This window comes from Lissotriton vulgaris, chromosome 12 (genome assembly GCF_964263255.1).
Source record: "Lissotriton vulgaris chromosome 12, aLisVul1.2, whole genome shotgun sequence".
Lineage (NCBI taxonomy): Eukaryota > Metazoa > Chordata > Amphibia > Caudata > Salamandridae > Lissotriton > Lissotriton vulgaris.
The window spans coordinates 665,888,347-665,903,020 of NC_141700.1; the positions used below are offsets into that span (position 1 = coordinate 665,888,347).

A 14,674-nucleotide genomic window follows, 5' to 3' on the forward strand; every position below is an offset into this window, starting at 1 on the left:
CTCACCACGTCTTCAACAAGGCCGACGCTGTCATCGCACCCCACCTGCGGGACATTATCAACACCTCCTTCGACACCGCCACCTTCCCTGAGAGCTGGAAGCACGCCGAACTCAGCGCTCAACTAAAGAAACCAACGGCGGACCCCACCGAACTCAAGAACTACCGCCCCATCTCGCTCCTCCCGTTTCCAGCCAAAGTCATCGAGAAGACCGTCAACAAGCAACTGGCAGCCTTCCTCGAGATGACTGGATCCATCGACCCATCTCAGTCAGGCTTCCGGGCCAACCACAGCACCGAGACCGGCCTCATCGCTGCCACCGACGACATCCGAACCCTGCTGGACAAGGGAGAAACAGCGGCCCTCATCCTCCTGGACCTCTCCGCGGCATTCGACACTGTCTGCCACCGCACCCTAGTGCAGCGCCTCAGCAACGTCGGAATCGAGGAGAAAGCACTGGAATGGATCATCTCCTTCCTCGCCGGAAGGACACAGAGAGTCCGTCTGCCCCCATTCAGATCAGAAGGCACGGAAGTCATCTGCGGCATCCCTCAGGGATCCTCGCTCAGCCCCACCCTCTTCAATGTCTACATGAGCCCCCTTGCAGCCATCGCACGCCAACACAACCTGAACATCATCTCCTACGCCGATGACACCCAGCTGTTCCTCTCCCTGACCAACGACCCCGCCACCGCCAGAGCCAACCTACACGAAGGGATGAAAGACGTGGTCGAGTGGATGACGACCAGCCGCCTGAAACTGAACACAGACAAGACGGAAGTCCTCATCCTGGGCTCCTCAACCTCCGCCTGGGATGACTCCTGGTGGCCCCCCGCCCTGGGCAACGCACCCAAACCGACAGACCACGCACGCAACCTGGGCTTCATCCTGGACTCCTCCCTCTCCATGACCAGACAAGTCAACGCCGTCTCCTTGTCCTGTTTCAACATCCTGCGCATGCTACGTAAGATCTTCCGGTGGATCCCCACCGAGACCAGGAAGACGGTCACCCAGGCCCTCGTCACCAGCCGACTGGACTACGGCAACGCCCTCTACGCCGGAACCACCGCCAAGCTCCAGAAGAGACTCCAGCGGATCCAGAACACCTCGGCGAGACTCATCCTCGACGTCCCCAGACGAAGCCACATCTCCAGACACCTGAGAGACCTGCACTGGCTCCCAATCAACAAAAGAATCACCTTCCGGCTCCTCACCCACGCACACAAAGCCCTACACAACCAAGGCCCGACCTACCTCAACAGCCGCCTCAACTTCTACGCTCCCAAACGCCACCTCCGCTCGACCAGTCATGCCCTCGCCGCCGTCCCCCGCATCCGCAGAGCGACAACAGGAGGAAGGTCCTTCTCCCACCTGGCCGCCAAGACTTGGAACTCCCTCCCGACCGACCTATGCCTGACCCAAGACCACCTCTCCTTCAGGAAAAAGCTCAAGACCTGGCTGTTCGAGCAGTAGCGGACCCCCCCCCCCCCAAGCGCCTTGAGACCCTCCGGGTAAGTAGTGCGCGATATAAATGCCTATGATTGATTGATTGATTGATTGATTGACGTGTGTGTACGTCCATATGGTGGTGTGAATGTTTTTCAGGTGTCTGCTGTGTAAAATGTGGGCCTTCTCAACATGATGCACTTGGTAGTTTGTGGTCGTACAATAGCTATTTCCAAAACAGAACTGTGACACACTTTTAAGTGTGATTATTTTTGTTTCTTAAAGCCAAACATCTCTTCAGTGTTTTACTCTGCTATTCACACCTTCGTCAATTTAGTTTTCCCCCTTTTTGTGTGTTATTTCTTTATATCCTCTAGCTAGAAGTAGGAGCAATCTTTGCATGCATCTATATACCTGGAAAATTCAAGTGGTTTTCATTTTCCTTAGGGAATGATTTCATTATCCCAATGAACTGTCCAGAGCTGGACATTGCTCGCGTTGCTACCAGAATCCTGGATGAGCTAGTGAAGCCCTTAAGAGAGATCCAGATTGACGACAATGAGCACGCCTGTCTAAAAGCGATCATATTCTTTGATCCAGGTAGGATTCCATTTCTGGATTTACTGATCGCTTGCCTGTCAGCACATCCTGATCTATGTAAATACACTGTGGTCCAAATTTAGGATTTCTGCACATCTGATGCGCATTTCTTCCTTTAAGAGGTGATTCATGTCAAACAAACAACAACCCCGACATCCAGAAATAATTTTAATTTTAACATGGAGTTTTGTGACAATTACTTAACTTATTTACATCTTTACTGGGGCCATTCTGTTCAACATAAACACAGTTTGGCTCTTCTTTCCACATGTAATAATATTTCAATGTATTCTTGCAATTTCTGAAACATAATGTATATTATACACATTAAGGTGCCTCAAAGCATAAAAGAATAAGTAACTAAGTTCAAGCTATGAAAAATGAGGAGGCAAAGAATTGCCCCAGAAGACAACTTTAGAATCACAAACTATTTACACCTCTCTGGAATACTGTTTATTTAAGATGCATTTACCTAGTGCCCAGTGGTTGATTAGTTGGCCTTTAGTTTGGTTGCATTTCAGGTAATTCCCAGTGGACAACACAATCAAGGTTTTGGCTTACCGCTCAGCCTAGCTTTTACTGTGCATTTTGGTACCGAGAGCCCTAAACTTTATAATGTACGAAACAAAACTACAGGTACCTTATTCTAAAGTATAAGTCAGGTTCCTCAGATAACCACACCTGGCATAGGGCAAAGCAGGGATGGATCAAGAATGTGTGGTCCCCAAGTCAATGTAACAGTTTGCCCACTTTTATAAATTTACACACTCAAAGAACTACGGGGCATATTATCAAGGGGGTTTATCTCCGCTTTTTTGGCTTTAAAAGCCAAGAAAGCGGAGATAAAATTATCTCCCTATTACCAAGCTGTCGCTAACACCAGTTAGTGACAGCTAATAGGAGATAGCGACCATCTTGGGCCCCGCTTTGCATGTCAGTGATATTTATCACTAATGACATGCAAAGTGGGCGTGCCAAGATGTTAGCGACTGGAAACAGTCGCTAACATCGCTATCTCCTATTACCAACTTTTGGAGATATTCGCGCTAAGCGCAAATATCTCCAAAAGCTAACACCTGCCCTGAGCAGTTCTTAGCCATGTTATCCAATGGGAGGTGGATAACATGGCTAAGAGCATTTGCTCGATAATGCATGAATATCGCGGACTTTTCAGCGATATTCATGCATTGCGGCCGTTTTTTATCGCATTTGCGATAAACCTTGCTAATAGCAAGGTTTATCTGCGATAAAAATCGCCGATGTGCGGCGATAAGTTTTGTCTCTAAACAAGTTAGAGACAAAAATTATCGCTAGTTGTTGGTAATATGCCCCTACATTCCGTTTGCTATGATGGACATCCTTCTGTCTGATGCTTCAGAAAGCTGTATACATTGTCTAATGCATTTGACAAGTCCTGGTATACTTTGAGGTCTCTGGGAAATGCATCAGAGGGCACAGGAGGGGAGAGTGGACCTTTTGCCAGATTGAAGAGAAGTGACATTTCATTGCAATATCTGTAAAACGCATGCATGAGAGTACTCTTAGTCCCTAAGTTGTGTGTTTAGAGCGTGTTTAATAATTGGGGAGATTTGTTTTAGCTGAAGAGATGTATTCACCTTGTTTTCTTGCACGTGCAAACTAAGGGTATATTTGGGGGGTTTTAGGATGCAACAGCATTACTATTAATGTCTTATTTCATGGTAAGTACTACTTCCTTCATTTTTCTCCAATGTAAGTCCTTCAAAGCATAGCACAATTTCATGCCCAGTTTAATGGGGGTAAATTTCTGCTAAGTAAAGGACTAGAGCTGTTCTGCAGAGGTTAAAAGACAACAGAAGATGGAGTAGTTGTCTATTTTAGTTAAAGAAGCAGCAATATATCCTCCAAACATAACCATAAAAAAAATAAGGTCAGTTGCTACAGTTCACTAATTACACCAATAATAGCAATTTACTTGAAAAGTGATGTAGGGTAAGATTCACTTTTTTCTAAAATGGATGCTTGAACCATTACCCACCAAGGTGGCATGCATCATTAATGTAAAAGTTCCTCCGCCTAGTGATAAGACTTGTTTAACCAGGGTAGCCATTTCAGCAGGAGCTCCTTGCAGAAGACTGGACAAAACTGGAAACAATAATTAAGTGTCTAAAATGTTGTCCAAATAGAGGCGCACTGTCCAATTGTATACTCAAAGGGAAGGGAGCGTCGGGATCTTGATTACGGTTCCGATTACTTTGCGGTTAAGCCACATTTTTTTTATTGTAGTCCTACAGTTGATAAGGTTAAAAACTGACTGAAGTGAGAATAATCATCCTAAAGTGGTCAAGTCAGCAAGTTCCAGCCCTTCAAGTCTGTACACAAGGTATATGACGTTCGTCAGAACCAGGGATCAGTCACTGTTAATGTAGTAAACAATAACTGCTTGAAATAGGGATTTCTATTTGTGGTGTGTTGAAAAAGAAGTGTGTAAAGTATGTTAAAATATTCTGAACTAGTCAAGATCAGAAGTCTAGTAAGGATTAGCCCTTTATCATTGTGATAAAAACTGCATGGATGTACACATTTATAGAGAAACAGTGCCAATGTCAACATTCATTGTGAGATTCACAATTGGTGGATGCATCTGTTACACAGTGTGAATACAGAAATACCTGGTCTTTTGTAATCCATAGCTCTACACTACACAAGCAACTGTGTTCTCACTTCACACTGAATGTACACTGCAGAAATAAATGCTATGGCGGGTTGTGTGTGTGCCTGTATTGGTAGAATGTGTATGGAGGGTACAAAACCCTCACCTACCCAGAGTTCCTAAGTAGCTCCTTGGAGGCACACACGTGCTACAGTGCAATGGCATAGTCTGCTGCTTCAGTACAAACAGTGGGGGACAGAAGAAGAAACACTCTGAGTAATGTGGCTAAAAGCATGTGCATGGCCATAGACTTAGAAGTTTCATCCTAGGGAAGCGGATGACAAATTCTAAAGAAAATATCCAGTGTCCACATCTTTCTCACACATTTATTTGCATTTTCACACAGGGAGGTGACTTCAGTTAGGACACTTTTCCAAAGTGTGGAAAAGATCATCTGTGAATAGGAACAGATATGACGATTGGAATGTTTTTAGATTCATTAATTGACACTTTCCTGCCTGAAGGGTACAGTGTCCTATGCAAGGACCGATACTCTAAGCATGTTGGTGGTTCAGCAATCATCTGAAAAGAAAACCTCCCATGTAAAATTATGTGGACACAAAGTTTCTCCTGTTTTCAATGTCTTACTACTGAGTTCTTAAGTATAAGAGGGGGGTTTTACCCAAATAAGTCACTAGGGACCTGGGTGCTATATAATATAATACAAAGGGTCCCCGTAAACAAATAATAAATATACATACAATTATTGTTTCACTAAATCAAAAACACAATTCAAAAATTAATAAGGCGCTCTGTTATTTCATCACAATGGGCTTGTCTTTCAAAATGCATTGTAAGCAATAATAACAATGTCATCACAGTCCCCCAGAGTAGAAAGGGGGAAAGGTGAAAATGGAGTGTTAGTGAAGGGAGGAAATGTGCAAAGTGGGTGAAGTGCAATAACAATATATTCACAATTTGCAGTTCAAAAATACAACTGGCTTCAGGTCCCTGAGCCAATAAATAGGATAACTAATATCCGAACAATTAGTATAACAACATGCATCTGACGCTGATAATTAATATTCAATATACTGGTGGCGTCTGCTAGTGTAGAAAAGTAGCCGTCGACGTTTCGACCCCAAGACTACAGCAGTAGGTGCAAATCACACCTTACAAAGGGGTCTTCTTCAGGACGAAAAGGACACAGGGGTACACTGGTATATCATGGTCAGTGGGTAAATAATTGCCCACGTCAGTAAGTGATGCTGTACGTATCAAAGGCGTGGCTCTATCATTCCGACTCACTCAGACGCGCCAAAGGTCGTCAAATATCTTAAGCTCACAATAGTGTGACTTTCTTTAATAGCCCTTGGCGGGCGGTAACATATGGTTAACAACTCGACCTTAGCGTGACCTAATCACTTGTATAGTCCCCGTCACTATCTCCACCTGTATGTATGTATATTTATTATTTGTTTACTACTGAGTTCGGCATGATTTCCAAAAAGGTACCTTAATTTATCACCTTCCCCTCTAGGAAAACAGTTTTACTGACGACCTAATTAAGTTTCCCATTGACCAGTGTCTACCTTTTCTAGGGAGAACATTCATCGGAGACTTCAGCTTGCTTCAGCAGCTTGCTAATAATAGGTGCTGTACTGAATGCACATAAATCCCTTCTACAGGATTCCTTGAGGTCCCCTCGAGATTACCAGTCCCTTATTCATGACAAAGGATCTTCTCCTTGCCATAAAGATGTTAAACCTCAGAACCACTCCTGGAGGACTGGTCTGATCCCCACTTGCTCCTTTTCCGCATGTTTATTACTCCTCCTTCATCATAGAACCTCTTGAACCCATATGAATTTCCAGAGACATCAAACACTTGAATCAGAATGATTTTAGAAACTTGATTTCTTCTCTGCCAGAGAAAGACAACAAGACTGCAGCTGAAAGAAACTAGAGGAGAGCTCCTGTTTTATTTTATGGGGTGTGGCCTAATGTGTGTCTCCTGCTGCAAAGTTCACCACCACTCCGATGGGATCTACAATGCGCTATATTAAAACAACCTAAATGAAATATGTTTGGTGCATCAACCAGTCATGCCCCAGAACAAGATCCTGCAACTGATTTACAAAGAGTTCGTGCAACGCAGCCCAGCAAGTGAAGTTGCTGCGCTGAATTGTCTGAATGGGAGCGCGCAGAACTGCGCTATATCTACATATAAGTGGGTAGTTCTGCATTTTCCCTGCACATACGTACCTTTGGCACCCATGCATCAATGCAGTCAATCTTGCGCCATAGTACAAGAGTGTATGTGTTGTGGTTAGCATAGTTTTTGTGCAGGAAAGGGTTCCTTCCTGTATAGTAACTACACTTTAAGGCATTTTTCTCTTTGTGGGTGTCCTGTGGAATTCAGTGTACATTTAAAGAGGGAAAATCGAGTTGAAACAAACACATTTGTGCTCGTTACACCTCTGAAGTGCAGGATTTTGGCTCAAATCTATAATTCTTTGTAGACAGTGATTTTCGTCAAAATCCAATGTTTTTGCATGGGTAATGTCCGTGTTCCATCCATGAAATGCCCCTTGACACACAATAGTGCATTGTGCTGCATCTTGTTACTTTGGATTACAATCCAACCCAAGTCATGATTTATGTTGGGTTGAAAATCCCATCAATAGATTTAGGGTCGGCGTTTAAAAAAGGAATTGAAAACCGATGCAAAGTCATTCTAAAACTGGGCCCCTGTTTTTCATTGTATAAAAGGACCACTCCAATACTTATATACACTTTTTTTTGTATCTATGTGCTTTATCATTTATTAATATCAAAGCACAAAAACTTACCACATTGCATCAGATTTCACTGTTATGACCTCATACGTAACAATTTGGAGTGCGCCTCCCTGCACTTGCGTGAAAGATTACAGACAGGCACGCATGATGACGAAATGTGCCGTCATCACAGTAATAAATAAAGAGCTCACGACCCCACTATTCACAATCCTCAAATATTGGTGAAGTGTGTCATTTTATTGCGGTAGTCTGCCTCTCTACACAGACGGTCTCTAGTTAGTATATTTAACCGCTGTCATTTGGTTTATGGAAACAGCACTTGATTGATCAAGCAAACATACCTTTCACTAAGGTAGTATATCCATGGGAAGCGGTATTTTTTAAACAGACTACTAAATTTAGGACGGCGGCCTCAAATAGAATATATTAATTTATGAACCAGTCTCTAGGCGCCATCTACTGGCAGAAAGAGTAACGTTCGAAATGAAAGCACGCAGACTGGCTTGTATGTATGTGTAGGTCACTCACTGACTTAATATGCGTTGGAATACATTGTAATTTTTTTAATGGATATGCACGTGCAATTGTCCTAGTTTGTAAATTTGATCATGGGGAAGGGGAGCACAGTAAGGAGGGTTTGTCAAATGGAAAAGTGGTCAACTCCGCTCCGCTGAAGATGCTTTCCAGACTCTCCAGGAATCCCTGAAATTGTGATTGGTTACTAGTTGAAGACTGGATGGCCCCAGAAACAGTGGCGGCTCGTCCGCTAAGGCGGAGGAGCATCGTCCCTTTGCTTTTAAGCAGTGTGAGGAAAGGAAAAAGAAAATCATAATTACTTGTTATTATCATTTTATTGTTTCCAGCTGCTTTGCGTGCGGGCGGGGCTGCTCTGCTGTCAGAGTAGGGCAAAGGAGGAGTGGCTTGCCCACTTCAAGTGCGCAGCATCATGGTGCAAGAGCGACACAACTCAAAAATTCGATTTATCAATCCGTGCAAGGCCTCCATGCGGGCCGAGTGGCTTCAGAAATCCTGAGTAAAGCAGGGCAGAGCAAATGAATGCGTTGCCTTACTCTGTGCAGGGAGTTGCAACATGGGTATTGCGTGGGTGTTCCCAAGTGCCATCCATGGCTTTTGAAGCATTTTCAGATTTACCAGAATGGTAGACCTGGGAATGCGCCAATAACCTACGCCTCACCAGGCGAGGCATGACAAGTAGAAATATGTTTATCTCTCCTTGTTTTTTATAGTTCTTTGTGTGCCTCAGAATGCAGCACACATAGAAAGAGGAAAACACCTCAGGTGATTGTTTGTTATGTAGGAAGGTGCTTGTTCCTGCACAAAAACAATCCACCTCAAAATGCAAGCACCCTTGTACTATTGTACAAGGGTGCCTGCATTGGCACTAGGCAGCCAAAGCACCAGCTCATGGGAAAAGGCAGAAATGAACTGTATTCGTTTAAATGTGCCACACTCCTTGCCTTTCCCTGTTATGCAGTGCAGTAAGATGACTGGTTGCACTGCACTGCATGCCACTCATAAATATACCCCCTGCACTGCATGCCACTCATAAACATTCCCCCTGCACTGCATGCCACTCATAAATATACCCCTGCACTGCATGCCACTCATAAACATTCCCCCTGCACTGCATGCCACTCATAAATATACCCCCTGCACTGCATGACACTCATAAATATGCTCATATGTGTTTTACTGCTTTTGGAGCGTTAAACACACTCCCTCTAGCAGAATCATGGGAGTTAGTGTTTGCATCTATATTACAATTGGCGTTCAGGTTTGCTATGTATCATCAATGCAATCAGCACAGATTGTGGGTACACTCAGTCAAATCACTCAAAATGTATCAAAGAGGATCTTGGTGTGTCTGAGAGCCAATCACTATTCTACAAAACTGTTTCCGTGTCTATGCCGTTTCGGTATGTTCATTACGTCCTCTTCTGCCACGGTCTATACCGTGCACCAAGTTCTTCAGGCAAAGTATCACTCATAGAGAAGTCAGTGGTGTCTGTGCCCTTGTCGTCCCCAGCACTCATGGCATTGTTGCAGGCCAAAAACTAGGCTACCAGATTTTCATCCTCGCCATCACATCCAGTGCCAGTGGACCCTTTTGTATGACATGTTGCTCACACACAGCTGACAACAGTATCAGCCTAATTCCTGGGATAATAGTTATCTAGCTCCACGACTTTCTGTGGTCTTCCCTTATCTTATGACACTATGCTAAATTAAATATTTGACTCATGCAGTGATGGTAAGCTTGACTTCTGGCATGTGGTAGGTGAAGACCCTGGGGGAAGATACATGTGTCTGAGATTCTGCAACACAATGTTTGCAGAAGCAGATTGACGTGTCCTAAAACAATTGCGTTACTTGGAGACTATGCCAAGGGCTGATGGAAATCCCTTCTTTCCAACAGGAACCTGGTCTGAGATACATGTTTTCTAGAGAATCGTATACACCCCATAAACATAGATGTACACCCAGGTTATTTAATCAGGCACTAATATTTTTTGACATCACCCATGCCTGGACCATACTCAAGGTGAGGTGAGCCAGCAGCCTCAGTGTAACACTTTGTAGCAGCTTAAAATCAAACCAAAAGCGAGACTGAGAGAAGAGTGTGAGGACATGTATGATAAAGGGAGCACGTCTTCACCTCGCTCTTTTGAAGATATTATTGGATTATTTTATGTGAGAAACATAGATTTGTCAAAGTCTTTAATCTGAAAAGATCTATTGAGCTGTTACAGGGTTGAAATCACCTTTATGTAGTAAAAGGTGAAGTAAGATCAGTCCATGCGAAAGTTTACAGGTTCGAAACCCAACAGGTCCACACGTGTTATCCTTCTGAGGTTGTTAAAAACATGAGCACCGTCAGATGCTTGTCTCTATGGGAAAGAGAGTTGTGTTCTCCTTTTTTAGAAAAGAATGGGTCGTTATGGTGCAAATGAAAGCACAGTTTTTCAAATATATTAGCAAAGCATGATTATGACTAGATTGTGGCAGGACATCTAGCCCTCAAAGCAGCCCCTACCGTGCAGTCTGTCAAAGTGCCCAAATGGTAAATCGGGCCCTGCACACATATAGCAGTTATTATCAATATTATTAGGTTGCTGTTCTACCTATGGTAAATAAAACAAGCAGCCATTTTGTTCCCAGGGACGTCAACATGGAACCCGACTCTGCTATGAGAAATCTTGCGTTCATCAGAAAATATTGGCATGGGATTGTGCAGAAATGACTAAGCAGTTGTAAAAAAAATCGGGATGTTGGTTGACTGGGTGTAAGCCCTGGTCAAGCAGCAATCACAACTCTTGTCAGGGTAAGGCACAAGCAACCCCCAAATTAACCTGCACTCATCCTCCTAGGTAGCTTGACACAGAGCTGTCAGGCTTAATACAGAGGCAATGTGTAAAGTATTTGCGCAGCACTTCAAACAGTGAAAACACAATACATAAGGAGCACACAGTTAGTAACATAGAGTCATATTTATTAAATAAAACAAGATCAGAACAACATAAATCTAATTAGTGGAACTGGAGATATTGAATTTTAAAGTTTATAGTGAAAATAGTGCCAAAAAGCTTAAAGTGCTTCTGGGGATATCTGGTCGAGCCGGACCAGGACAAAGCCACAAGTTCCGGCCGACTGCAATGGAGTGTGGGCTGGTGACAGGGATCCAGTTAGACCGCTGAACAGAGTACCTTAAATCCTGGTTGCGGAGCGTTGCATGGATCCCTGTGAAAGAGGTGCCCTGCAACCGTAGTGATTGTCAGGTCCAAGATGCGGTGAGACTGCGGCATGAGGTCCTGTTGTGTCGTCCTCAATGATCCTGTCAACTGAACCGGCGATATGAAGTCTGGCATCAGAGATGCAACACGCAGCTGATGATGCATCAGTTCAGAGAGAAGCAAGGCTACGATGAGGAGTCTGGCATTGTCATTGAGTCTGCTGTCATCGAGAGATGAAAGGACCTGTGCTGCGGATGCCTCAGTTCAAAGAACTGCAGAGGGCGATACAGGTCTTTGCAGCTGGTCCAATCCATGCAGCATGGGCGGTGTGTCGGATCTGCTGGGGGATGTACTGCTCAGCCACTGAGATGCATCAGTTCTGCTCAGGGATGCGCCGCTCAGCAAAGAGGATGTGTTGGTTCCACTGGCAATCACCTTAGGCCCACTTCCAAGAGTCCAGGACTGGGGTGGCACTGCTTGATAGAGTAGAGTCACAGATTTCAAAGTCCAAGAGCAAGAAGCTTATTATGTCCCTAAGACTACCAATCAGAAGGCCAGCCCACTTGGAGTCACTTTGTGTTCTGAGTTCAAGAGATGCCTGTCCAGTCCTTCTCACCCAGGCAGGAAGGCCAAAGGTCTGCACAGCAAAACAGGAGTATAGCAGAGTGCAGTCCAACAGAGTGACAGCCCTTCAGCAGCACAAGAGACCTTCTTTCTTGCAAAGTATCCACATGTCCAAAGTGTACAGAAATGGTGGTGTATGAGGTCCTTCTTTTATACACAGCTGTGAATCTGAAGTGGGGACCAGCTTCTAGAGGCATGCCTTTTAAATGCACAGATACCCTACCTTGCCTGCTCTAGCTCTAAACTATCTACAGAGGGTGTGGAGACAGGACACAGGCTATTTGAGGGTGAGTGACGTTGAGACCAGCTCTACATCCCCATCTTCCCAGTTGTGGCCCATTCAGTCACACCAAAGCTGCCATTGTGTGTGGTTTTCAAGGAGTAATAAACAAAGCCCAACTGCGAACTAACCCCAGCCGTGTACCAGAGACAGGCTGCATCCACAAAATTGCTAAGGGAAGAAAATGCCAACTTTCTAAAAGTGGCATTTTCAGAATTATAATTTTAAATTCAACTTCACCAAAAATTTTAATTTTAAATTAGTATTCCAGAGACAACAAATTTGAATCATAAATATCTTCTCATTTGGAAATTACATTTATAAAATATAATAAGGTAATCCCAATGTTATACTATGGGAGATATAGGCCTTGCATTAGTGAAAAGCAAATTTAAGACGTTTTCACTATCAGGACAGATAAACGGTACAAGTACATGTCCTGCTTTTTAAATACATTGCACCCTTCCTTATGGGCTCTCCAGGGCCTCCCCTAGAAGTGACTTAAATGTTTTAAAAGGGAAGGTTTGGGCTTAGCAAAGGTTTATTTTGCTATGTCGAAATGGCAGTTTAAACTGCACATGCTATGCAGTGGCAGGCCTGAGAGATGTTGAAAGAGATACTTAAGTGGGTGGCACACTAGTAACATTTAATGAGCAGGCCTGGGCTCATGTAGTGCCACTTTTCTAGTGATTTTAAGTAAATTAAATATGGCATTTGGGGATAAGCCAATATCACCCTATTTAGAGGATAAAACACAAGCACTTTAGCACTGGATAGGAGTGACAAAGTGTGCAGAGTCCTAATACTAGCAAAAACAGATTCAGGAAAGTGGAGTAGGAAGGCAAAAGGTTAGTGGGAAGACCACACTATGGCAGAAAAGTCTAACATCAGTTATGAGAAAACATATTGGTAAATTGTCCGCCCCATTTCAGAAGTCATGTCAATCTTTTACGTGTGAAATGTCCAGTCCGAGACCATACGCGAATAAGTGAGTAGAAAGTATACAGATCTAATAATAGTCGAAGATATGAGAAGAAACAAGAGGCAGATGAAGGTAAACATGCATCTTCTGATACCTAGTTCAGTTGTGAAGGTTAGTGTTTACGTATGAACCCTCCGAGCTATATCTCAACCTAATTAACAAAAAACTTCAGATGTGTAATCAGAATTTAAACATGTCCTGGACAGTGACTGAACGGAGCTACATTTTCTTCTTAACGGATGCCAGCTCGTCTGCCACAACCACAATCACAATCACTTTCATCCCTTCAAATGGTTTCTGGTGTACAGAAAATACATGCTAAATTGAGCAGGAGGGCTATAACCCCATACTTGTTTCAATAAGTGTCCTAGCCTAAATAACAACTCCACTTTACAAAAAGATATCCAACCACCCCTTAATCTGTGCCGTAATCAAGCTTTCACATCCTACCCCAAAGAGATACAATTATGCTTATTTTATGGACCCTCACACTATTGGTGTCATGCTTTATCATCGGGTCACACCCTTGTCTGTAAAAACCAGGGTGAGCTCGAACATATCCCAAGGAAAACTTTAGATATTCTTCCTTGGATATTATTCCTGGTTCTAACGGGGATTTCAAATATTAAAAATACCAAGTAGACTTTTTAGGTGCTACTAGTATGGTTACAGACTATAAGAATGGTATTTTATTGGGGTGGGTTACTACCCCTGTACCCAAACACTGTGTCGAGGGGGGGAACCTCTATTAAATGAAAGAAATAAAATATCAATACTAAGTCTAAGTGAATGTTTTCATGTTTCTTGTAGCATCTTGTATGTAACTTTGAAGTGACTTTAATGCTCATGTATGAAGAAATATAGGTCTTAATAGAGGTTCCCCCCTTTTTACTGTTGGTTTGTTACTCCCTCCTCTAGACCTGACATAACTTTAGGGAGTACCCTTTTTCCCTAGCTTTTTCTCCACAGTTTTTACTGTAGGGTTTTTGAGTGATTGAATCTACTTCGTGCTTGGGGCTTAACCTGTGAACTAGTCAACTACACATGTCGGCTCCCACCTACTCTTCTTACCTACACTATCTCTAACCCTGCTTCCACATTTCACAGAAACTGACTTCGTACATAATTTTTCATCCTGCACCTAACCTAATAGGCTCCCTCCAATTACTTTTCTGCAATCATGGACAATTTAGAAACTTTTGGATTCTCAGATGAGGACTATGCCAACATGGTAGGTCAAATCACAGGTAGTAGTACTACTAGTACCAACCCCTTACCTAGCTCTAACAGCGAATGGCTTAAATTGCTTAATTTAAAAAAGAAAGCTAAACGTATGGAATCTCACGCATTTTTCATGTGTGAGTTCCTTAAAGCAGGGGCAATTCCCATAGGCCTCAGAGTAAGAAACATGCCGGGCCTATTTATAGAAGTGCGCAAATTCCTCGAACGTTGGTCACTTATTGCCAATAGATGCTCGCGAGACTGGATGCTATTAATTATAGACGCAGTCCAAGAGATGCTAGCCATACTAAATAAAGAAATAGCAGAGCTAGAGGAAA

The 14,674-nt window shown here is 43.5% G+C and overlaps 1 protein-coding gene across 2 annotated transcripts in view; it reads left to right on the forward strand.

The window, feature by feature from the left end:
- The window catches only part of LOC147677969 (hepatocyte nuclear factor 4-beta-like), a 365,167-nt gene that overhangs the window by 291,109 nt on the left and 59,384 nt on the right, over positions 1-14,674 (forward strand). For both annotated transcript variants that reach the window (XR_015302470.1, XM_086945850.1), the window contains exon 7: positions 1,893-2,045. Coding sequence is in view for 1 of the 2 variants with exons in the window: in XM_086945850.1 (XP_086801976.1) it covers positions 1,893-2,045 (153 nt within the window). In the remaining variant the exon portion in view is untranslated. The remainder of the gene's footprint in view (positions 1-1,892; positions 2,046-14,674) is intronic.